At 39.0% G+C, this 27147-nt stretch overlaps 1 protein-coding gene across 4 annotated transcripts in view; it reads right to left on the bottom strand.

Moving 5' to 3' along the window:
* Positions 1-27147, bottom strand: part of Nrxn1 (neurexin 1) — a 450130-nt gene that overhangs the window by 174372 nt on the left and 248611 nt on the right. For all 4 annotated transcript variants that reach the window (XM_045137745.1, XM_045137742.1, XM_004660157.2 and 1 more), the window contains exon 3: positions 263-434. In XM_045137745.1, coding sequence (XP_044993680.1) covers positions 263-434 — 172 coding nt within the window. The remainder of the gene's footprint in view (positions 1-262; positions 435-27147) is intronic.

The raw sequence follows: 27147 nt of genomic DNA, 5'->3' as shown, positions 1-27147 counted from the left end.
ATGAATTTTTTTTCCGGTTTCACTGATATCCTGGATTTTGCAAAAGAGAATGTGTGCCTTAAAGATCACCTACAAAGTGCCATTTTTTACATACTAGCAAGAACAGTTTAGGACAGCAATTGACAGGAGTCTAAAGTCCAATAAATACTCGATGGTTTTTCAGAAAACCACAATGTGGAAAAAAATGGACACAATACAGTGCTTTTTGCTTTCCAGTTTGTTTTTCATAAAATCTTTCCCAGATCCATATTCCCCGGCTTACCTGCAGGGTAACGCTCGATCACTGGCCAGCTGTCCACCTGTAAGGTGGCGTTACCCCCACTCCTCGTGAAACGCACTACGTGGTACTTCCCATCATTAATGATTGCATTGGACTCTTCAATGGCGATGTCGTCTGTACCAACATTAAACTTAACTCCAATTTTTCCTTGGTGCTGTTAAGGAGAAAAACAAAACAAAAAGAGGTGCATGAAGTCAAAGCGATTAGTCAGCATTTGATTAAGTATCCCATATAAGGTAGGGTCAAATAAGAACATTTTGGACAGTAACTGCCCTCCTCTGATTTTGCTTCTCTAAAATTGCTTGCGGTAGAAGCAAGAGTCTTGACATCTGGATGAATCTGCGATATCTCTTTCATGGATAATTGATATTCCAGAAGACACACTTCCAAGGGAATTGGGCTGCCTCCTTCCCAGAGGCTAACAGAGAGGGGACACAGCCGCCTGCATGAAACGGCATGCTTTCATGTCCTTTAACACAGCTCCTTTAATCCACCCTCCCCACGTCACATGAAAAAAAAAAAAAAAAAAACAGGCTTGAGATCCCCCTCCCTTGCAATAATGGGTAAAGTCAGAAAAATGTCTGCTTAGAGCCAACAGACAAATGCTTACGATGCAAAAGATCACCCTGAGAGGGATGGGCCCAGAGAGGCATTTGCTGCAAGCCAGTCATTAGTCCTCAAACTGTCCACATCCTAATAGCTTAGCACTTATTCAATGCCTTTGTCTTACAGATGATGAAATGATGGCATAAGAAGGTACAAAGAATTACAATTACATAACTCAAGAGACACGTGCTGCTAGAACTAAGATGCAGTCCCCTCATGTTTAAATTATAGCTAAGATGAGATGAAGCTAGTGTGATTATCTAGACTCAACTCCGTCTCTCCATGACGTCATCCACCACAGCGAGGGGAACGCACACTGCTGTCCTCGGCTTGAGTGGCACTCTGCACCAGCAGGACCCTCAACGCTGCCATGAGATGTGCTGGACTTTTAAAGCGTGTGGACTGGCCTGGGCAGAGTCCATCACCTCCAGCTGTCTGTGGCTCACCATTGGTCAGGCCTCAGAAGGCAGAAATGACACGGGGAAGAGGGGTTTAAAGGACACACAGCCAGCCCACCTGCACAAATTTTAAATCATGGTGTGAAAAGCTGGAAGGTTCGGACCATATTGTCTTCTTGCTTTGCTGGATTCTCAGCACTGAACTAGGCAGCGCACAGAAGCCATTACACTATATTGGGAAGTCTTGTCAACACTCTTGAATAAAACTGCATCAATTAAAGGAAAGTATTCAAGATGCAATGTATAACATTGCTTGACATCTTAAAGATTTCCACCCAAACATTCCTAGTGTCAGGAAGGGGTCTCTTGAAAGTTAGTTTCAGTTCTAATTGTTTGTTTATTTATTTATTTTGGTTCAGGCTTGATGTATGAAGTGACTTTAAGAGATCATGTTTTATTTCTGATTGCATCTATGTGTTTATTAACTAATAGCATTACATAACTTAAATCAAAAGTCTTCAAATTTCTTATGGTGTTATGTCTTATACATCTTAAGATTACACACACATGCACACACACACACACATGCACACCTCATTAAATAAATAATTGAAAAGAGGAAAAATAGAGCTTCTCCTAAAAAAAGGAAATAATGAGTGTTCACAAAAATATTTGCCATATATATATATATATATATATATATATATATGGCAACATGGTAGAAAATAAAAATTTATCCAAAAGAAACAATATGCTAGTCTATGCAACTATAAAGTTATTCTAGCCCCTTTAACTCTGTTTCTAAGCAGCCACACACATGTAGGCATTTCATCAACAGGTACCTTATAATACTGCCATAAAGGAGGTATTATTTTATCTTCCTATTATAAATGAGAACATTATGGCACATAAAGATTAAGTAACTTGCTCACACTTTTAGAAAAGCTATAACTCTCTCTCCAGAGTCTGCTTGGTCACCATATGAGGCTGAATTTAGGAGTACTGGGCCATTCTACAGTAACAGCTAGTTGAGTTGTAAGTCAGCATTTTTTTTTTTTTTTGCTGTTTTATCTCTCCTGCTAACGTAGCTGCACAATAGTGCTTTGTATTGTGACTTAGAATTAGTAGATACCTATCATTTAATTAGCGCTTAGAATAATCTCACGGTGCATGGTATACAATGACCATGTGAATGTAATAGATATGAAAATAGATTCTTTTTGAAGTTTTAGCTGTTAGCATGAGATGCTAAAAATATACTTTTAAGCCAGGTGTGGTGGCTCATGCTTTTAATCCCAGCACTGGGGAGGTAAGAGGTAGGAGGATCACCATGAGTTCAAAGCCACCCTGAGACTACATAGTGAATTCCAGGTCAGCCTGGGCTAGAGTAAAGCCCTACCTTGAATGAAAAAAAAAAAAAAAAATATATATATATATATATATATATATATATATATATATATATATATATATGTATATATATATATACACACACACATACATACATATATACATATGTATGTATATTGAAAATCAGACTACTGTTTTGATGTTTCAAAATTAAAAGTAAAATTGCTTGAGCCAGGCTTACAAATGAGCACTGAGAACTGCTTGCAGGGTCCGAATACGACTGAGGAAAGCAGAAGGGAGTGCTAATTAGAAGAGGATCGCTCGCACATGGTTCGCTTGCCCACAACAGCAGGGCAGGTCCTGACCACCACAGCAAAATTCCTTTTATCCAAGGGCAGGAAGCAAAGGACCTCTATGGAGTGCCTCGGAAAATTTGCTGTGTTCTACAATTGTGCCGTGGTCATCAGCAAACTGGGATTTGACTAATCTTTAAGGGCTTAGAGAGAAGGTGGCTGCCTGGTGCCCTAATGGCCAAATTAAGGGATATTCTAGCCATGTGGGCTTTGAAGGTGGTTAAGACAAAAGATACTGAAAGGGTGATGCAGAGCTGTGAAGAGATCTCAGGAGGAAGGACTTGAAGGTACAGCCGTGGTTCCCCAGTGCCTGAGGTAGCGATCCTACAGGACCGTCTGAAGGAGGTGCATTCAACCCCCGCAAGGGAATTTCTAGTGAGGAATTTCTGGTGATGCACATAGAAGTTCGATAAAAGCACACCAAAAAGTGCTGTCTCAAGCTGGGCATGGTGGCGCACGCCTTTAATCCCAGCACTCGGGAGGCAGAGGTAGGAGGATCGCTGTGAGTTCGAGACCAGCCTAAGACGACATAGTGAATTCCAGGTTGGCCTGAATTAGAGCGAGACCCTACCTCGGAAAACCAAATAAGTAAATTAAATAATTAATTAATTGAAAAAAAAATATTTTAAGTGCTGTCTCAGACTGGAAACATGGCTTAGTGGTTAAAGTTGCTTTCCTGCAAAGCAAAGGACCCATGTTTGATTCCTCAGGACCTAGGTACCTATGTACAATCTGGCTTGTGTGTCTAGAGTTCGTTTGCAGTGGCTGGAAGCCCTGGCTGCCCATTCTCCCCCCACCCCCCCAAAAAAATAAATAAAAATAAAAAAGTACTGTCTCAAGAGTTTCAAATATGGACTAAGTCCAGCTCCATGCCTGTTGTACCATTAGACATACAGGGCCCGTTGTGTTCCTTCTCTTTCCTATTTCTCTGCCTTATCACCAGAGGATTCCAGTATGAGGGGTAGAGACGAAAATCATGGAAACAAGCAGACCAACTGTGTTCTACGTCTCTGCGCAAGCTGTATCTCCAGGGTGGCCCAGGCGGAGAGGATGGAGAGGTTTTGAACTGAACCCCTAATTAATTATTACTGTGGATGACTAAGACAAGTTACTTTAAAAAAAATCTAAAAGTGAACAGATGGTGTTTATAGTATCCAAAAATGACCACAGGAATATAGAGATCCTGCCTGGACTTATCTGAGAACCAGGACAGATTTGAATTCAGGTGGCATCCTAGGTTGCTGCCTTTAGTGTAGTGCATGAAGATATTTATCATAGGGCTGGAGAGATGGCTTAGTGGTTAAGCGCTTGCCTGTGAAGCCTAAGGGCCCCGGTTCGAGGCTCGGTTCTCCAGGTCCCACGTTAGCCAGATGCACAAGGGGGCGCACGCGTCTGGAGTTCGTTTGCAGAGGCTGGAAGCCCTGGCGCGCCCATTCTCTCTCTCTCCCTCTATCTGTCTTTCATTCTGTGTCTGTCGCTCTCAAATAAATAAATAAAAAATTAAAAAAAAAAAAAGATATTTATCATCTGAAGTCACCAGTGCTTAGCAGTCTCCTGGTAGAAATGTGTTCCTTACATTAGGAAAGACTGAGAAAGATATTGATATTTCTTTCTTGTTCTCAAAGGAAAACCACAGTACTATATTTTCCTCAATTTTTGACGTTTTTGTTTTTTTTAATGTTTTTCAAGGTAGGGTCTCACTCTAGCCCAGGCTGACCTGGAATTCACTCTGTAGTCTCACGGTAGCCTTGAACTCATGGCGATCTTCCTACCTCTGCTTCCCAAGTGCTGGGATTAAAGGCATGTGCCACCATGCCTGGCAATTTCAGACTCTTAAAGAGGGTAAATATTTGTGAATAGAAGCATCTCAATGTTGAAGCTAAAAAATGTCCTAAACTTGCATAAAAATCATAAAATACTTCTATATTACAACATGGAATTTTTTTTTTTCTCTCTAGAGTACACAAAATTTCTGATTTCATAGGGCTTTATTTATGGTACATATTAAATAAATCAGAAATAATGAAGTTGACTGATGCTTGGAGAGCCTTGGATTTTAAGTCATGTTCATCTTTTCTTAGGGTGACTTCTACCTCAACCTTCAATATTTCTCATACCTTGCGAACTCAATGTATGTAGAATAATTAATATGGAGCAGAACATTGCCAGGTTCTATCCAGTAGGACCTATGCCGTGCCAGGCGTCGTCTACTCCATTCTACGATAGGCAAAGGCTTGGAAAGAAATTTAACTGTGATGGCTAAGGGGTCACTCCCCCTGGAAAACACATTAAATGTAATAAACTATTAACATCAAGCATATTTTATAAACCCAGTATTTCATGCCACATGAGAAACTATAAATATGCTGAAAACACAAGCCATGTTGACAGGATCCCAAGTTATTTCAATTCTATCTATAAAATAAAAAAAGTTACCTAAACTTTCTTGTCAATGGATAACAACAATTTGAAAGAATTCATTTCAAATCTTCATTCTTGGGGATTAAGTGTGATTGTCCTGGCACATTCATATGAATATTACATTAGCAAAGCCAGCAGTCATTTCACTGGACAGGTACTGATCTCTTTGTATTGTATCACCCTTGAAATGAATAACTGGCTCACACCATAATTTCGAAAATCTATTATAAGAATATCAGTAATGAGGTAGTTATAATTTAATGAAGTCTTTCCATGGATTCATTAAATAAATACTGACAAAAGTAATTATTGATTTTTTTTCACAAAAGCTCATTTCTGAATTGAGATTATAATATTAAACCAAGTTAAAAGAAACATCATGAAATGAAACACTGGGAAGGTACTTGAAATTTCTAGCAAGTGACACTGCACTATCTCATTCCATCTGAAATAACATTCACTTGAAAAATATGTTTGAACCCAAGTTGAGATTTAATGGTATTCGTGATACCAGGCACATACTTCAGCAAGATGTTTTCATCTCCCAGAGGCAGATATGTTTGCATCTGGTTGCATGTGAACCAGATGAAATAGAATTCACATGTATAAGGATTTGTCCATAACATATAACATGCAAATGTGCCATACCAGACTCCAGTGCCATTTTCCTTTGTTTATTCTGGGGTTATTTTGTAGCTATGCCCAGAAAAAAAAAGACAGATTTTTAAAAATATTTAATTTATTTATTTGACAGAGAAAGAGTGAGAGAGAGAATGGGCACACCAGGGCTTCCAACCACTGCAAACAAACTCCAGACACATGCGCCCCCTTGTGCCTCTGGCTAACATGGGTCCTGGGGAATCACACCTGGGTCCTTTGGCTTTGCAGGCAAACGCCTTAACTGCTAAACCCTCCTGCCCAAGACAGATTTTTTTTTTTTAAGGGGGTTGTGGAGTTAGCTTAGTCCATAAAGTGCTTGCATTGTAAGCATGATGACCTGAGTTTGATCCCCACGTTCCATATAAAAAACACAGAGCATCCCTCTAATCATGCCTCTAATCCCAGCACTGAAGAAGTATAGACAGACAGATCCCCAGAGTTTGCTGGCCAACCAGTCTGGCATAATTGGTGAACTTCAGGCCAAGAAGAGAACTTTCACAAAAAAGCTGGATGGCGTTCCTGAAGAGCAACACACAAGGTTGTCCTCCTGCCTCTATCTGCCTAAGCACAGGTGTGCATGCACATTCACATATATGTGTAAAAATGAAAACTGTCTTCCTTTTCTTACATTTTGCTTATCGTGTTTGAGAGGATTGCCAGACAGGACGAAGTGTGCGGCCCTAGGGTTGTGTAGATCATGGGGCGGGGGGCTCTTATATTCAGTAAGTTTCTGTCACACACATAATGCGGTCTCGTGCCCCAGAGTCCCCCACTGGTCAGAAAGAGACAATACCCTCGGTTGTGCTCAAGTCTGTGCTCATATCAGAGACAGAACGACTCCCAGAGTTCAAATCCACATTGCCAGTCGGAACTGGAGTCAGACTGAAGGCTACACTTTGCTTCTGCAGAGACTAATACACACCAGGAAGCCAGGGCTTTATGGCATGGGGGTGGGGGACTCTGCGGCCAGAAGTCATTGTTGCTGAGGGAACGACCCTGCAGAGACCACCAGACAGCCACATGTTCTTCCACCTTAAAACACATGCACTGATTCTTATAATTACATTTTTTTGCTTATTTTTATTTATTTATTTGAAAGTGACAGACAGAGAGAGAAAGAGGCAGTTATATAGAGAGAAAGAATGGGCACACTAGGGTCTCCAGCCACTGCAAACAAACTCCAGACACATGCGCCCCCCTGTGCATCTGGCTAACATGGGTCCTAGGGAATCAAGCCTCGAACTGGGGTCCTTAGGCTTCACAGGCAAGCGCTTAACTGCTAAGCCATCTCTCCAGCCCTGATAATTACAAATTTAACTCAAACACATTTCCAGATGAGTGATTTAGAGGCACTGCTGGCATCTAGAGACTGTGGTTATCTATGAAGATATTCTCTAATGTTAAGAAGTGGTTTTAGGGCTGGAGAGATGGCTTAGCGGTTAAGCGCTTGCCTGTGAAGCCTAAGGACCCCGGTTCGAGGCTTGGTTCCCCAGGTCCCACGTTAGCCAGATGCACAAGGGGGCGCACATATCTGGAGTTTGTTTGCAGAGGCTGGAAGCCCTGGCACGCCCATTCTCTCTCTCTCCCTCTATCTGTCTTTCTCTCTGTGTCTGTTGCTCTCAAATAAACAAATAAAAAATTAAAAATAAAAAACAGTAACAAAAAAAATAAAAAAAAAATGAAGTGGTTTTAGTCTATTGCTTTAATTTGGCATTGAACTGAAAATCTACCTGACTAGTCAACAAACTTCAAAAAAGAAGTTTCTATCACCTAACAATCCTACTTTTACCATTGAATCATATTTTTATTCATTCAGTAAGTACATAAATATTGTTATTACTATTTTTGGTTTTTCAAGGTAGGGTCTTATTCTAGTGCAGGCTGAACTGGAATTCATTATGTAGTCTCAGAGTGGCCTCAAAGTCATGGTGATGCTTCTACCTCTGCCTCCAGAGTGCTGTGATTAAAGGTGAGTGCCACAATGCCGGGCTTTTAATATTACATACTTGATATGCATCTTACATTGTCCTATGAGAGGCCAATACAAAACTGCAAGGGGAAGCTTTCAATCAAAATGGTAAGATAGACCATACATCACACATGCATACACTCAAACCCACAACAGAGCCGAGCGAGTGTCTGGGAGTAAAAAGTGGTAATGGGGGGAAGAGTTTGGGGATCACAGGAAGCCTCCCACTGTGGATCCACATTTGGCTTGAGACAAATGAGGAAACTGAAACTCAGGAAAGCTGAGCATCTGGCCTATACCACTGGACTCTAGACAGTAATTCTAAACCTTCCATGAAGTCAGTATCTGCCTGGGCACCTCTGAATGGGTCAATGATGTGGGTGTTCTGAGATAGTCTTAGTAAGCTTGTTTGGACAACTTCCTTTTTCCCTCCCATCTCAAGAACACTTGGTTATAGAAAGATTCTAAATATAAAGCAAAATAATTAAGAGAGAGAAAAAACATCACCAGTTTGATTTTTGATGTACAGCAAACACACCTAAATTTGAATCTGAGTCTCTTATATTTTCTTCAGTATTGGCTAAACAAATAGACTCTGATTTTGTTTGGTTTTAGATGGAACACTTCTCTGTTTTTGGAGGGAAAGAGAATATCCTATTAGATTGATATATCAATATCGTATGCCCTTTGAGACGGTGTATCTTGTACCAGCTTTGGGCATTGGAAGGACTTGTTCTTATTGCTAAGAACCATTGCCTTGTGAAGTCTGGAGGCCTTGAAGTCATGAGTGAGAGAATAATCAGTGAGTTCTCTTGAACTGTAAAATAGACCCTGAACTCTGTTGAAAAGATCATGATCCTTCAGTATTTCTATTTCTTCACATATCTCTCTTTAGATGAAATATGTCAAAAATCAAAATAGTGTCGGGATAACATTAACTGACACAATGTCACTGTGGTATCTTTGAGTGAACCAATATTTGTGATGTTGGTACTTTGAGCCAGTACTCAATTATTTCTCATGTTATGTATATGAAAATATCCTTAAACTGTCGGAAAGCTTTCAAGCATGGTCATGGGTTCGAGGGTACATCAGGACTTTGTCATGATACTTCCCCAGTGGGATCAGCACATCTCTGCATGGTATCACCTGAGCTACAGAAAGAAAGAAATCTAGCTCATCCTCATGAAAAGCAGTCCCCTCACTGAGCTCATTAATGTTGCCTGCTGAACATTAGCCATTAGCAAGTAGAAATACCAATAAATAAATCTGTATGTATAATGTATCCCACTATTAAGCTTCTCATTCCTAATAATCAAAGTGCAGAAGTAAAAGAGAGGAGTAACTGAACACTAGCTTGGTGCCCCATGTAGTGTTACTAATGTCTCAGGCCGACAGTGCTACAGAGTTGGAGACTTACCCTTGTGTTCCTGCATTGCGACAAAGTATCAGAACTGCTGTGTGGAGTTCTCAGATCCACACCAGCTCAAGTGAAGCCTAGTCCAGAGTGCAGTGAATAGGTTAATTAGATATAAATGGTTTACGTTGCTGTGGATGGTTTTCATTTTCATGACTATAGCTTAAAAAAAAAAAATGTTGGTTTACTTTTAAATGTGTGCCTTTTCTCATTGGATGATTATTTAGGGAACCATATACAGTAAACATTGTGCTTCATGTGGTGATTAAAGTCATGATCTTTATTTCTCTGTTTGTCTCTGGGTTAGTACGCTGCTTATTTTTAAACTTCACTGGGAGACAGACGAGAGACTGTCCTATCCATTCTGCAGGATGTTGGCATTTTTAGAAAAAAAAAATTTTTCTATAAGAAAGGTTTAAGATTATTTGTGGATTTCATTTACTTTTCGTATCCCAAGACTATCATTTTCGTAAAGAACTCCCTACATAATTACAGTTTAACTCTAGTGTTCCAAACTTCCATAGCTTAGAGCATAATGTTTTTCAGACAAATATAGAAAACATCTTTGGATAGTAATTTCAGCCCTGTGCAGGGGAAATGTTACCCAAGTAATAAGGTGGTCAGTATAACGTAATTAACTTTTGTAATTAAAAAAATTTTTTTAACCTGATAATATACCTGAAGAGATTAATGAATTATTTTTCATGCCTCAGTTGATATTCAGGGTAATGTAGGAAAGGAACAAATAGTGTAGAGGGAGTATTATTGCTTAAAAATTTTGTTTGTAAATTGTGACTTCCAACCATGAAATAACGGGGAGTTGGTATCAAGTGTGTTTGAGGGACTGGCTTTATGATAATGTGATCTTAGTGTTCCCAAGCCTCAAGCACAGCCCTGACGTGAAATGCATCCGAAGGCAGCAGCTGACATGGCTACCTTTCCACTTCTTCTTGTCTTTTTCTTTTCCTCATTGACTTGACACCTAGGACTCCTTGTCCGACTTTCTCAGAAAAGGGAAATGTATCTATGTGGGCATAGAAATGTCACTTCGACACTGTTTTCTATAGAATCAGCAAGACTGTTCTCCCTGGAGTGGTAACTAATCATTCCGGCAGCCATCACAAATAAATCCATGTTTGTGTGTGTGATTTTGGTACAGCAGAAATTTCAGAGAGAATGTAAGAATTTTCAAGGCTGATGTTCCTCATGACGATGCCCTTTACTTCATCTTTGTAAAACGATATGCTCTTAAAAAAGTCAAGAAACTGATGAGTGGATAATGAAGATGTGGCACATTTATACAATGGAGTTCTACTCAGCGGTAAAGAAAAATGAAGTTATGAAATTTGCAGAAAAATGGATGGACCTGGAAAGTATTATACTAAGTCAGGTAACCCAGGCCCAGAAAGCCAAGCGCCACATGTTCTCTCTCATATGTGGATCCTAGCTACAGATGACTGGGCTTCTGCGTGAGAATGAAAATACTTAGTAGCAGAGGCCAGTAAGGTAAAAAGGAGACATAAAGGGTAGAGAAAGGAAGGGAGGAGGATACTTAATAGGTTGATATTGTATATATGTAATTACAATGATTGTAATGGGGAGGTGTGGTGGTTTGATTCAGGTGTCCCCCATAAACTTAAGTGTTCTGAATGGTAGGTTCCCAGCTGATGGAGATTTGGGAATTAATGCCTCCTGGAGGGAGTGTATTGTTGGGGATGGGCTTATGGGCTTTATAGCCAGTTTCCCCATGCCAGTGTTTGGCACACCCTCCTGTTGCTGTGGTCCATCTTATGTTGGCTAGGGGGTGATGTCCACCCTCTGCTCATGCCATCGTTTTCCCCTGCCATCGTGGAGCTTCCCCTCGAGCCTGTAAGCCAAATAAACCTCTTTTTCCCAGAAGCTGCTCTTGGTTGGGTGATTTCTACCAGCAATGCGAACCGGACTGCAACAGTAAAGTGGTACCAGGAGTGGGGTTGCTGCTAGACACCTGACTATGTGGCTTCAGCCTTTTGTAGCTGATTTTCAAGAGGAAAGTGGAAGGAGTTGAAACCTTGGCCTAAGAGATGCCTTGCAGTGCTGTAAGTACAGCTTAATGGACTATTCTGGTCTGAGCTCTAAGACCTGAATGCAGTAAGAACTATGGACTGTGAGGTTTGGCTTATGAGGGTGAGAAAGAGCTGCGCCTGGACTGGGCTAGCAGTCTGTGTGAGAAGCTTGCTCTTGTGCCCATGTCCTGAGAAGTTGTGCAGGGTTGCTTAGCGTAGAAATGAACTGGTGTGTGCAGAGGGATATGGCACAGAAAGGAAAATCTTTGGGTGAACTGCTGCCCGTTCAGCTGCAACTGAGAGATAACAACCTTTGAGACTGGGCTAGCTGACCTGCGCTGGGGCAACAAGAAAAATGTAGACTCTTTTGAAAGGGCCTGAGTGCTCAAGGAGTGTCCTGTTCTTCAAAGTCTGCTTTATTCCCCCCTGGATTAACAAATTGGCACCCTACCTGGTATCGTGGAGTATAAGAAATGCTGGAAAGAGGGTCATTGAGTTTGCAACACGGTCTTGTGTTTTTGAAATGGCCATGGGCAGTGTGAAGCAGGTTTGCTGGTTGCCTGCATAGAGACCCCATGGGGCCATGAGGATGAACCGTGGATTGCAGTGGAGACCCAGTGGAGATGCCGGGACCATGAGATGGCTGCCGAGGAGCTGCTGGCCCTGATGAAGTTTTCCAGGACTGTGAGTAGCCTAGCTGGAGGGGCGGAATTGGAATGACAGAGACTCGTTGCTGGTTAGAATTATCAGACTTGAAGATTTGTCACTGGTTTGAGTTGCTGGACTTGAAGCTACAGAGTTTGATGTTTGCCCTGGTTGTTTTAAATCTTGTATTGGTTGAATGTTTCTTTGCTATGCCCAATGCCATCTTTTGCAGTGTGAATATTTATTCTGTGCCATTATGGGTTTTTTGAGGTTATATTTTGGTATTATGGCTCAGTTAAAAGATCTTGAGCTATGGGGATATATGAACATCATTGAGATTGATAAAAACTATGGGGACTTTTAAAGTCAGACTGAATGCATTGTATTTTACATCATGTATGGATATCAGTTTATGGGGGCCAGGGGCGGAATGTGGTGGTTTGATTCAGGTGTCCCCCATAAACTTAAGTGTTCTGAATGGTAGGTTCCCAGCTGATGGAGATTTGGGAATTAATGCCTCCTGGAGGGAGTGTATTGTTGGGGATGGGCTTATGGGTTTTATAGCCAGTTTCCCCATGCCAGTGTTTGGCACACCCTCCTGTTGCTGTGGTCCATCTTATGTTGGCCAGGGGGTGATGTCCACCCTCTGCTCATGCCATCGTTTTCCCCTGCCATCGTGGAGCTTCCCCTCGAGCCTGTAAGCCAAATAAACCTCTTTTTCCCAGAAGCTGCTCTTGGTTGGGTGATTTCTACCAGCAATGCGAACCGGACTGCAACAGGAGGTAATATGATGGAGAATGGAATTTCAAATGGGAAAGTGTGGGGGTGGGGAGGGAAGGAATTACCATGGGATATATTTTACAATCATGGAAAATGTTAATAAAAATTTAAAAAAAAAGAAATTTAGGTCAAAATTTATTTTAGATACAGTACCCTTCTGAATGTACTCTATACTCTTCCCATGATGCTCTCTGCTTTTAAATTTGCATTGATGCTTGAGACCATAAACATTCATTTCCCTTAATTGCAAGGTTTTCTGGTATAAGTTACACTAAGATGCTCTGATGAATGAAGCATAACCCTCACATGTTTGTTTGTTTATTTACTCATTCAACAATTCCAAATGAGGTTCAGCGAGCTGGAGAGATGGATCAGCAGTGAAAGGAGCATGCTTGCAAAGCATGACGGCCTGGATTCAATTACCCAGTACTCACATAAAGCCAGATACATAAAGTAGTACATGTATCTAGGGTTCATTTGTAGTGGCAAGAGGCCCTGGTACACCAGTCCCCCCTCATTTGCAAATAAATAAATAAAAATATTTCTTTAAAACATCTAAATGGTCTTTTTGTTACATGCTTGTTGCTCTGTAAGTTCTGGAAAAACTGTTTTACAAAGCCCATGATGTGGCTACCATCCACGGACTTGATATCTCACACAATTCCTTCACACGTTAAGATTTACACTAGTGTATAACATGTGAATCTCAAGCAGGAAAAAGGCAAGGTGCTATGAGAGGGACTGACTGCTAAGCAAAGTCTCTTTGAGGAGCTAAAATGAGAATAATCAAGAACAGACAGCACCCACAGTGAGGTCAGGGGAAGAGATTGAGTAAAGGAAAGGTGGAGGGAGGGCTAATCAAAATCTAAGAGGATACAAATAAATCATATGGAATCCTCTGGTTTCAGACAACTGAACACTCAGGAGCCATAGATCATTGTTAGAAAAATTTCAGTGCCAGGGATGGGATACCTCCAGTGAGTTGATGGCCAGAGAGGTCCCTGATGCCCCCAAAACATTATAGGCCATTGCCAAGGCCCTTGGTTTCCCACAAGGAATAGAGGTAAGACCCTATTGCTGAAGACTCCACATACTTGGGCTACAAGGCCACTGAGAAATCCTGTCGGAACTGAGTTGATAACTTCCTCCATGTAGACCAGCTGATAGAAAGCTGGAAGAAGCCATTCTACATGTAGTTCAATGGGAGAAAGAGATACCACCAGTGAAGATACTCAACAGTGGACACCACAAGCCTTATAATTGGCCAGAAAGCCCAAATGAGCCAATGGGTGCAATAGTGGCACATCTGTCATGGTGGAAACCGTCTGCCCTCCAATTGGACTGGAGGCCCACTCCATAGGAGGGAATATATCCCTGATACTGAAAACTTAAAACAGGGGTAGTCATGAGCCCTAGGGGTGTAACATCTGCTTGTGTCTGGAAAAATGTTTATACTATGCTTATCAAACTGCCCAGTAAGCACTTCTCTTAATATTTATACCTTTATATTAACACTACTCTCACTTTGGGTAGAGAATCTTCTCTTTTCAGATAGCAGTGACTTTGGGATGACTTAAAAGGTATCATGGTGCTGGAAAGAAGTGACTGGAGTACTGAGTAACATCTTGATCACACCTTCCAAGGCTCAGGGTGTAATGCGGAAGAGGTGGGAGAAAGAATGTAAGAGCCAAAGGAAGGGTAGGACTCCTTACAATGTGCTCCCTCCAGACATAAAATGGCCTGGATATCCATTACCTCATAGTGCCTAACACTACCTACACAAGACCATCATAAGAGGAGGAAAAGATTATGACATCATAATAAACGAAAGACTGATTGAGATGGGGAGGAGATATGATGGAGAATGGAAATTCAAAGGGGAAAGTGGGGGGGGGGTGTATTACCATGGGATACTTTTTTATAATCATGGAAAATGTTAATAAAAATTGAGGGGAAAAAAAAAAGAATGGACAGCATGCATTATATGCCTATGGCACCAAGGGAGGAAAATACATGAACATAAAGGTGTGTGATTTTATGCACAAGTAGAGATACAAATACAAACATAGAGGGATTCGACAGAGATAAAGATATGTAAATTATAAATGGACATGAGAAGGTATTATCCAGATAATTTGTCTAGGAAGGTAAACTAGGTTATGGAATTATTCATAAAAACTAAAATGTATCATTTGCATAAACAAAGTGATTGAAAAATAGATGGTTATGCATAGTCATTAAATCTTCCAATTTGAGTGGAAATAGTTGCTATAAATGTAGACTCTAACAATATGCATCCTGACATTCATCTGATTGTTTGTTCCTAAATGTCATTCATCAATGTGCTTTATGAAATATAATATATAAAAGTCTTTCTGAATCAACAGGGACTCACCACATTTTCCAAAAGTCATTTACTTCTGCAATGTCAAAATATGATTCATCATTCTATGCTGATATTTCAAAGCTAATGTAATACGTTTAGTTTCTTTGTGAGGTGGAACGTCTTGTTAACTTATTTCTCTAGAGGGCCCTTTCATCTCAAGATGTAGCAAGAGTTCTTCATACAATTTCCATCTTAGAAATACAGTTTGAAATCACTTGGCTAGTTTTTCAAGTATCTTTCACAAATTAGTTGAAGGAAGAAGTTTTCACCTACAGCAAATTTAATTTAATTTGCTGTTCACTTGGAGGAAAAGATAAACAGCATTTTATGCCTATGTCCCAAAATATAGTCTTTGAGGTAGTAAATAATAAGTCACTTCAAACAACATATAGATTCTGTTGCAGTCAGGTTCACGTTGCTGGTAGAAATCACCTGACCGAGCGCAGCTTGGGGGGGGGGGGGTTATTTTGGCTTACAGACTCTAGGGCAAGGTCCACAATGGCAGTGGGGAAAGATGGCATGAGCAGAGGGTGGACATCTTCGCCTCACCAACATAAGGTGGACCATAGCAACAGGAGAGTGTGCCCAACACTGGCAAGGGGACATTGGCTATAATACCCATAAGCCCACCCCCAACAATGCACTGCCTCCAGGAGGTATCAATTCCCAAATCTCCATCAGCTGGGAACCTACCATTCAGAACACCTAAATTTATGGGGGACACCTGAATCAAACCACCACAGATTTTTTATCCAATTTTCATTCAGGAAAATTTTAGACCAACAAAGACAGATGCATATGTGCCCTATAATATGGCCAAGAATTCTGAAGCAGGAAACACACAGACATGCAAACTCAACAAATTCTTGGACATGATGTACTTGAGATAAATATTCACCTCTAATGATGCCAGATATACAACCCCTGGAGGGCTCCCGAGGGCATCCCTTCTCACTGTTCTCCCAGAACAGCCAGAGGATATGTCAAGAAGAATCGTGAAGCCAGGAGTGGTGGCTTACGCCTTTAACCCCAGCACTTGGGAGGCAGAGGTAGGAGGATCGCTGTGAGTTCGAGACCACCCTCAGAGACTACACAGTGAATTCCAGGTCAGCTTAGGCTAGAGTGAGACCTTACCTCGAAAAACAAAGACAAAAACAAAAAAATTAAAATAAAATAAAAAGAAGGAGAAGAATCGTGGATATTGACAATAAAGAGCCTGAGGAATAATTGGCTGGGACTGAGTTAAGTTAGCTGTCATGTAACAAAAGAGCACATGTTCTTTTTTATTTTTACGTTTTACCTGCTTTCCTTCCTTGCTGCTTTAACGCAGGCCTTTCATGTCTACAGACATGTCGTGTTCTGTTCCACCAGCATCTTTGCTGTTTCTTATGACAGCATAGTCTTTCTTTGCTTTGCCAAGGTGCACTTTGAGAACTCTTTGATGGGTCTAGGTATGAAATCTACTGAACAAAGGGACAGTTTCGTCTTCGAGCATGCCTCCTCCATGAAACAAAGACTTCACCCACTGGCTTTAAGTATTAAATACCAGTGCAAGATGAATACACTGATCTCACATGAAGCTTCATATATCCCCTGTCAGGCATTTCACCAAGAAAATGAACACGCCATCCCCTTTCAGTGGGTCCAAGATGCTTAAACCGGTTGTGGCTTAACTGTGATATCAGCAAGCCCCTTGGAAAGAAAAAAAATACACTGAAATTATTCTTACACATATCCAGTAAAATACCAAGTGCTGGGCTGGCGAGATGGCTTGGTGGTTAAAGTGTTTGCCTGCGAAAGCCTAGGGATCCCAGTTTGACTCTCCAGAACCCACATAAGACAGATGCACAAGGTGGCGCATGGATCTGGAGTTTGTTTCCTGGCTGGAGGTCCTGATGCTTCCATTCTCCACCCCCCCCCTCTCTCTCTCATTCTCTCTCTCTCTCTCTCTCGCCTTCTCCCTGGCTGCCTCTTTCTCTCTCAAATGAATAAACAAAAGATTTAAAAAACACCCACCAGATGCCTTCAAACCTGCACTTCACCTACAATCAACTCCATTTGCCTTTCTCAAAATGTATAACTTGAAGAAATCTGAAACTCAAAATGAGTAGGTACTTCTCTGAAGTCACACAGTTAAAATTCTCCAGGCCATACTGATCTCAAACTAGCTTCCTTGCTTCCTCCCTTCCCTTCCCTTCCTTCCCCTGTCACTTCCTTCTTCCCTCCCTTCCTCATTCCTACCTTCATATTTCTTTTGTCTGCTTGCCTTCAGGCTATGGATATGTATATGTGTATGTGTATGTATAATGTTTCACCATCACCTAAGTTAGCCTGGCACTCACTACATATCTCAGGCTACCCTTGAGATCATGGAGGTACTACCACTACATTCTTCTGGTAGCTGGGATTACAGGCAAGAGCCACAATAGTGTGGCAAACTAGCCTCTTCCAATAAGACAATGCATTCTCCCTCTATGGACTCTTCAGTGGTCTTTAGGACTAGAACATGTGATGTGAACATGTCCTGTGACCTCCAAACCCTGTCAACCTACAAAGTTTATATACTGACAGACTTGCCAAGTCTGGTGGCTCCTTTTTAATGGTCATTGGATGACGCTGCATGTTCAGAATTCCTAAGAAGCTCTCTTGTGGCTTCTATGTGGACCAGAACACAGTTGTTTATATTTTCAGAACCCTGTGAACAGATATAGTAGCATGAAATATCCTTCAAGTTTAGGTAAAATTTTGGATTATCACCAGATGCTGACAGACTTCAGAAAGGATGATCCACTGAATAAAGAGCCAGTGTTTCTCCTCAGTAACCCCATCTCTGCATTCCCATAGTTCTCAAGTGTCTTTCCTTTCCACAGTTAAAAAATCTCTTTAAATAATTTTTTATCATTGGATACCACCTTAGAAAGTTGTCTCAAATTTCCAGACAAATACTATAGAATTCATTATGTCATAACAAAATCAGTTAAGGGTTCTGATTAAATAAAATTTATTACTATATAATCACAGATTTTTTTTCCTAAAGGTAATAAGTTTGATGTTTATAAAGTATACTAATAGCTTCCCATAAATTGGGTCTTCCAATGTTATGATCAATATTCAAATAAATATAGGTCTTAAATCTGTAGCCACTTTCTATCAAAACATCCACTGTATGGTACTATTATGCAAAACTATCAAATAGTTTAGAGTAAAATATATGGACATTAATAGCTACTTCTTACAAACAGTAGTAAAACTAATTTAATCTATTGAGTTTCTGATATTTAGAATATAAATTGAGGCATTGGATTTATTTTTCTAATATATTTTCTAAACCCTTCTAGTTAATTCTGGGTTATGATAAGAAATGCCAATGTTAATGTTATTTCTTTTCTGTTCCCATTTAACCCTTCCCTTCAAAATAAGTGATTACTTCTCAGACCCATTTATCTGTTCCAGTCTATGAATGTTTTAAGTGTAAATTAAAATGATTCAAATAATTTCATTTTTCAAATCATTTAATTTTCCCTTAATTATTTGCAATCAGTCATTTAATCACCATCAACTTCTCACTATGCATAGGCTTGTAAGCATAGGTCTAAGCATTTAGTAATATTATTTGATATTGACCTGGTTTAATTCAAGGCTGCATAAAAATTGACAGTTTCGAGTAAATACTTCATGTAGAATGTCATAAAGTTAACCTTGGTGCTCTCCTGAAAAATGGACCAAAATTAGGCAAAATTCTTTCTCCTGAAGCATAGATCATTCTCTTATTTTTTTTGTTACCAAGTAACAAAACAAATATTTATTATTAACTCACAGTATTTAGAAAGTACATTTAATGATAGGTGAGTATGAGATGTAGGAAGCATTTAATCTTGGTCGAAGATGAATAAATATGAACCTAGTACATTTTGCTGGCTAATATTACATAAGCCTTCCTATTCAAAATTTAATCATTCCATATCCCTTTGAAATAATGATAATTTAATTTTCTGCTTTAATTAATTCCATTGCTATCTTAAACTTTGCTAAGACAATTAATTCTACACAAAAATGCTATAAGAAGAAATTCTGAGGTGTTTCAAGACAATCACATACTTAATATTTAAAATAAATTTGTCATTGTAGCATTTTATTGTTTTAGTTTTTAGTGGCTTGTTGACTCACTGTTAAGCTTTTCAATGTCCAATCTAATGTCCAGTTTCAAAATATGAACTATTTTAACTTATTTTTTATCAAGTGACTATACTAACAATAGTATGGGCCAATAAAACGCACTAGTTATAGAAGGTAAGTACATGAATAATGCAAACAATATCTGATGATAAATACAGTATGTAGGTGATAGTTATCAATACTCAAGTTCTCTAAGTTCAAAAAGAGACACAGAACGATGACCTCCTAAGATAATTTTAACCCTTTGTGCTCCTTGGAAGAGCAGTTACATTTGACATCCTAAAAAAAAAAAAAATAGCCATCTCACATATTGTGTAAGGTAACCTTTTTCTCTTTTAGGGTCTTTTAAAACTTAATATCATTCAATTTTTCACTAGCCTTAGGAATACTGTCCTATACTATCACATGCTATTTTTTAGAACATTCTTTTTCTCTTACTTAAGTACTATAATGGTAATATTATATAGCCAACCTTTAAAAAAATATCTATCTGTGTGTGGAGCTAGCTATATTCATATATTGCTGCAGAACTTTGAACGATAAACTAAACAGTTAATAAAACCAGCACAGAATGAGCTTCAGAAATTACCAATGTAAGAGGTTTGGATCTTTATATCTGAGCTATTAATAATGTCAACAATAATGTTAATAAACTTTATTTGTTAATTACTGGCACTTATACTTGAATATCAGTCCTTAAAATATATCTTTGAACTCAGTAGTTAGCTCATAGTAATAACAAAATAAATACTTACTGAATAATCATTGCATCTCTATATCAATCCTATGGGCATATGCTATTATCTTCATTTGACTGATAAGAAAACTGAAGCATAAAAATATTAATTGCTCTGGTGGTTTGAATGAGATATCTCCATAGCCTCATGTGTTTAGAATACCCAGTCCCCAGCTTGTGGCAATTTGGAATGTGCTATATTGTTAAAGGAGGTATGCTATTAGGGGTGGACCTTGAGGCTTATTTAGCACAGTTTTCCATACTACTTCTGCCATGATATTTGACAAACTTTCTGCTCATTCCATGATAAAACTTTCTCTTGGCTTAGCAGTTAAGCACTTGCCTGTGAAGCCTAAGGACCCTGGTTCAAGGCTCCATTCCCCAGGACCCACGTTAGCCAGATACACAAGGGGGCACACTCGTCTGGAGTTCATTTGCAGTGGCTGGAGGCCCTGGCACACCCATTTTCTCTCTCTCTGCCTCTTTCTCTGTCTGTAGCTCTCAAAAAAATAAATAAAAATAACAAAAAAAATTAAAAACTTTCTCTTCCAACTGTAAGCCTGAATGAAATCAACCCTTTGCTTCCATATGGTGCTTTTAGTTGTACGCTTTGTCTCACCAACAAAGTAACTAAACTTGCCTAAAGTCATTAGGCTTTGAATCAAGGTTGCTTTTTTCTCTAACATGTGTGCTCTTTTTTTTTCCTTCTCTTTTTCTACATGTATGATTTTAAGCCTGATTTTATATTGCCTTAATATAAAAATCCAAGAAACAGAAAATCTGTTTCACAGCATAGATAATGATAGACAACATCTGAATTCCTAAGATTAGACCATCATTATACAGGGACAAGTGAAGTGTTGAGTGCACATGAAAATGCATAGACCAATTTATATTATAATCATAACTACAAAAATCCTAGTGAACAAACTTTCTACATGTAACCAACCATACGTATGTCAATGAATAATCAACTAGAATAATGGCTGTGCATGCAGAGCCATTTGCCATAAGTGAGTCCATAGGACACTTTGGATAATAATCTACTTTTTCTTTATAATCCCAAGGCAACAATTTCATAGGTGAAGTAACATGGTACAAGTGTGCATGACCACTAAGTGTGAACCAGTACTGGAACTGAGTCTGTACCATCTTATGCCACATACTATGTATCTATGGTTGAGGCAAATATAAGCAATTTTGAGATGTCTCAAAATTAGGAGATTATTACCATGCATCATAAAGACGTTTGAGAAAAAAATAGAAATCGATTCTTTAAAGGTACTTAGTAAGCTCAATATATATTCTTGATTTTTTAAATTTTTTGTTGTTTATTTTTATTTATTTATTTGAGATCAACCCAGAAAGAAAGAGGCAGAGAGAGACAGAGAGAGAGAGAATAGGCACACCAAGGCTTCCAGCCATTGCAAACGAACTCCAGATGCATGCACCCCCTTGTGCATCTGGCTAACGTGGGTCCTGGGGAATCAAGCCTTGAAGTGGGGTCCTTAGGCTTCATAGGCAAGTGCTTAACCGCTAAGCCATCTCTCCAGCCCACATTCTTGATTTTAATAAATAACTACAAAAAAATAGAACAAAAAAAGTTCTTGGCAAAGTAAAGCCAAATTTCTTTGTAGCCAACAGCCATCATCATCCGACCCTAATTAAACTTGGTGGCCATAAAACAAACAAAAAATCAACAAAAAAACAACAGCAACAACAAACAAAAAAACCCAAGAACCTTGAAATGGGAGCAGACTAGTTGTGAAGAAGGAACTTAGCAGGATTAGGAGGGAGATAAGTAAATGGGGACTAAATATGTTTAAAATACAGAGTATAAACATATGAAATTGTCAAAAACAAAATAAAAATTGAGAAAAGAAAGCAGGCAACGAAAGCTGACTTCTTTCAGAATGCTGAGGGGCCTTGATAGTAAGTACTCCAGAGACTGGCGAAGATGCTACGTTCACAGCTGACGTTTCCTATCACAACCCCAGCTAATCCCACTTTGGCTGAGGTCAGAGGACTAGATTGAGGTGCTATAAATGTATCCAGGAAGTAATGGTTCATTATTATTTGTAGAGTGGATTTATTTTCATTTATTGAAGCAACACAAAATGTTGCTTTCCAGGTTTCTGCTGCATTTAACCTATGAAAATAAATATAGTCTAAACCACACTAAGGACATATTTTATGACTCTATGAATATAGTTTTAAATTTATATATATTTATTCTTCAAAATGCTTATGTAGTGAGCACCACAAGCCTATATTTTCTCTGCGAAGGGAAGCTTTGTTGAGCGTAAAGAGATGACATTAGGATGTAGGAACTTTTGTCATTTTTGTCAAACCGGCTGATTCACAATATGGGATATTGGAACGTGAGGAAACCTAGTCACCATGATGCAGAGAACCTGTGTCTCATTTGTTCAGAAACAAAGAATGATGAGAAAGTAGACCTTTTATTTGCATAACCTTCAACATGGAACATAACTTTTTAAATAGATTTTATTTATTTGAGAGAGAGAAAGAAGAGAGAGAGAGAGAATGAGAATAGGCATGCCAGGACCTCCAGGCAATGCAAACAAACTCCAGATGCATGCATCCCCTTGTGCATCTGGCTTACATGGGTCCTAGAGAATTGAACCCGTATCCTTTGGCTTTGTAGGCAAACGCCTTAGCCATTAAGCCATTTCGCCAGACCCCAGGCACATAATTTTTGTTTAATTCCTTTCTCAACTTTGTTTGTGGTATATGATTGTGCATGTGTGCATGTGTAATCTTGGGCAATAAAATTTGATGGGAGTTGGTATTTAAGGGGCCAATACTTGTATCTCTTTATGTTGTTTATATATTATTGGGTAAAAGTGGTTACCAAATATAATTCATAATATAGCAGAGTGAAAATCTCCCCCCTAGGTCTTAATTTAGAGTACACACTTTGTGTTGTAGTTATTTGCATTACTACTCATAAAAATTTCTATTTCTCCCCTACTGATAATTTAAGAGAATGGCCATAGCTGGCTTTGCTTTAAAAAATAACCAACACGCAGAAAGATAAAATGTCAACATCTTTTGCCTGTTCCTCCTAGACTTATGAATTGAACCTCATTAGCTATAATGCTTTATTTACATCTTAGTTGTTCAGGTAACTTAAAATATTAAGTTGCAAATAGTTATTTGGGAAATCAAAAGCCTAAAAGAGGTCAGAATTTCTTTTGTTCTATCAGGTTGGTCTGTGGTACATTAGGAGTAACTGGAGAGAGAAATGAGAGGGAGTTAATGATGAATCTTAACATTCTGAATAATTAAACAGTAAAAATTCTTAGAGTCAGGATACACTTTGGGGCCTAAAACCAGCCGCATTAGTTTAAAAATCCCTTAGTACTGAAAGCTACCTCATTTCCCTGTGTTAGCATGATGTGCAAATAGAGTGAAACATGCTGCCTCACACATGACCATCCTCCTTTGATTTAAAGACATTTATCCAGGACATTTTCCTACGTCTTCAACTCATCTGCTGCTGAAATGTCATGTCCCATTCTCTAACTATCCATCTATGAATAGTTTTTGTGACCATTCATACAGTCTGCTAATATGCTTTGATTCAAATAGATATTAACATGATACATTAACAATTCAACATGTGATTTGAGTAATAAATAGTGCTTGTGTCCCTTAATGAGACTCCAGCCTTCCATTTACATTGCCTGGGTTTTATAGACAGACAACCACTCACTAGTTTCTAAGCTACAATCCCCAGACCTGGGGATTAGTTAGTCACTAGTCAGATCTTCCTCAGAGTAGAAAAGGGAATTATATGACTTTAGCCAGCACCTCCAGATCTTCCATCTGTGTTTCCTTTGCTCCAGTATTATTCTTCATCCAAAATACTGACCTTTCATCTGTACAGTGTGAAACAATGATTCTCTTGTTTATCTGGGGCTACAGACGCTCCCAAATGCTCAAAGCAGAGGTAATGGGCCATTCTGGAAGTAGTCTGGAGACCAGAATGCTGAGAAATGTAGACAGTGGAGGCCAAGGATGCCTACTGTGACACTGTGGTGAGCAATGTTAATTTTGTGGATCTTTTCCTGGCTTGCCCACCGCTACGGAAGTTTATCAGAAAAAATTATGACACAGTTTTGTCAGCTCTAGTAAATGACTTTGGGATGTTGCGAAAACTCAAGGAAGTTAGTTACTACCTGAACTTCATAGAAATAATTAGAGATATAACCTAAAGTGTTAAGTCAGCTGTAAGGAACAAATAATCAATTAAAGCTTTTGTCAATACTTAGGGAAGTATGTATTCCAGAAGGAGGGCAGAATGCTGTAATAAAAAGAAATTATAGATTCAAACACAAAAGCTAAAGACCTCAAAATCATTTCTTACACTCTCTGAAAGTTTCAGTGGGTAAGCTCACTTAGGAAACAATACATGTAGGTGATCTCAGAAAGGTACAGAAAGTGCTTTCCATATCTGAAAGAGGACGGACTACAGGTATGGGACTCCAGTAAGCCAAGGAATACTTCTGTCTCTTTCCCAGATCTCCACTTCTGAGGAACAGGAAATGTTTTCTTTCCACTGAACTATTTGAATCTATACCAAGCAAAACAAGTCAACTTTCTTATAAAAACACTGCAGTATGAATGAGGCAATGATTCCCAAATACTGGAATGCTGCTACTGTTATTGGCACAGGTAGATTTCCTATATGTTTCTTAGTCAACTGCTTGAGATAAATCAACTGAAACAGACGCTAGAAACCCTGCATCTTTGTGGTATCTAATGATGAGAGGCAGTGAAATGAGAGATAACCTTTTTTTACTGGTTTCCTTAACTAAGTTGCAAAAGTAAACAGAAAATTGCTTTACATGCATGTATGTTGAATGTAAACATGCATGAAGGCATTAGGGGTAAAGGGAAAAGTAGACATTTTCAGAATGTTTGATAAAGATTGTTTTATCAGAGCCTGTTTGGACAAGAAAATAATAACTGAAAGCAGACATATGCTGAAATATTGTCAGCTCATATCCTGCCACTTTCATGTTGGAAATTGAGAGCCATAACATGATAAACACCCATCGGATTTATGGAATTTCTTCTGTCAGCAAAATCCCCAAACTGTTGTGAAAAACAGCAACAACTTTTGAAATAAAAAAAAAAATGATTAGGATTTACTGTGAAAATTATTTCACCAAGAGATAAGGAGAAGAGGCCATAAAGAAATCTGGGAGGAATTTTAAAAGCAGACATAAACCATGAGTAAGAAATGTAAGCGTTTGTGGGCAGCATACATTGGAGCCTGAAATGTAGAAGGTAGGGCTTGAAAATAAATTTTAATAAATCATATACTATGTAAGAGACAAATACCAAAGTAAAGATAGCACTTCAGAACAACTACTAAATGATTGTACCTGCTTCCAAAAACCATGTTGTAGCAGACAGCTTCAGGTTCACTGAGATGAACTTTCAGACAAGGCACAGTTATGGAGGAAGGGATTTATTGAAGCTTACAGATCCAGGGGAAGTTCCATAATGGCAGAAGAAGCTGGCCTGCTTTCACAGGACCAAACACAGAGAGAGAAGCACAAGCCTAAAAGCCAAAAGCCACAGCACGCTTCAGGAACTCCAGCTAGGCACACTTTGCATATCTTTAGATTGAAAAGGGAAACCTATCACCACAACTTAAGATCCACCCAGTCACATTGCCTCCAGCCAGGTAGCCAGAAGATGCAAACTACAAACAAACAACTGAATATATTGGGGGCCATCTATTCTATTCAAACCACCACACATGCCTTGCTATGTGGCTCAAAAAGGAAAAACCTATTTTTGACAGTATTTTAAGCAACTTGTGTGTGTCTTCATATAGCCACCAGAGGTGAGTTTCAATGAGCGCTTTTCACTGATTCAGTGAACCAAATCCTAAAGCCTCAGGCTGTCAGAAAAAAAAAAAAATTTGTACATTTTGACAAGAGCAAGACAAACATATATATTTGCCAGATTTCTATTGTGAAAATACTACTACTGGCCTATAGCCCTGCATTTCTAAGAGATTTGACATAATTAATTTTTTATGGTATTGTCTCAACTCTATAGCACTGGCAGGATTTTTGTTATATGTCTATGCTTGAAATCAACTAAATAAAGACCTAAGTGTACTTCTTCCTATAGGAAGAACTATTCCTACCCACAAAATATAAAATTTAGCTTAGTAAATGTGTATGAAGGTGACAGTGTTTATGGAGAAATGTGGACATAGAGACCAGTGTTCCACTTAACAGAAGACGTCCTTTTCTGAAACCATTTCAAACCACTGCTGTGGGACAGAGATTCACACACTTTAATGTGCTTAGGAATCTGGAGAGTTTAGTAAAGAATAGAATCCAACAGAACAGACCTGGGTATGACCCTGAGTATCTGTACTTCCTCTAAACTTCCAGGTGACCACGTTCTGCCGGCCCATAATTCACACTTCGAACAGTGAAGTTATGATATGCAGAAAAATTTTAGATGTAGGATTAACTATCTTTAAAAAAATCTGTAAATAATTGAAATTTGAATTATATTGGGAAAACCATCTGTGCAGACTTTCTAAAATCACAGGCTAGGCATGGTGAGTAGTTTTATAAGACAAAAATTTGAGTAATAACATGAGAATGTCATTCTAATGAGTGGTATTATTTTTAACTGAAGAACATTTCAATGAGAGCATTTCTAGCTCTGTGTTTGATTTTCTTTTCTTTAATTAAAAAGAAAAGCTCAATCACTATGTTTATCAAATATAAAGTCAACTGCTCAGTTCTTTATCTCAAGAGATACAGGGACTCTGTGGACTTGGGTTTCCACTGGCTGTCAAATGGACAATGGTGTAACTGAGTGACCAAGACCATGCAGACCATTCTGAGGCAAAGACGCAAGC

Source organism: Jaculus jaculus, chromosome 18, assembly GCF_020740685.1.
Source record: "Jaculus jaculus isolate mJacJac1 chromosome 18, mJacJac1.mat.Y.cur, whole genome shotgun sequence".
NCBI classification, from domain to species: domain Eukaryota; kingdom Metazoa; phylum Chordata; class Mammalia; order Rodentia; family Dipodidae; genus Jaculus; species Jaculus jaculus.
Note: the sequence above shows the minus strand (reverse complement) of the source record. Positions and strands in the feature narration are given on the sequence as shown.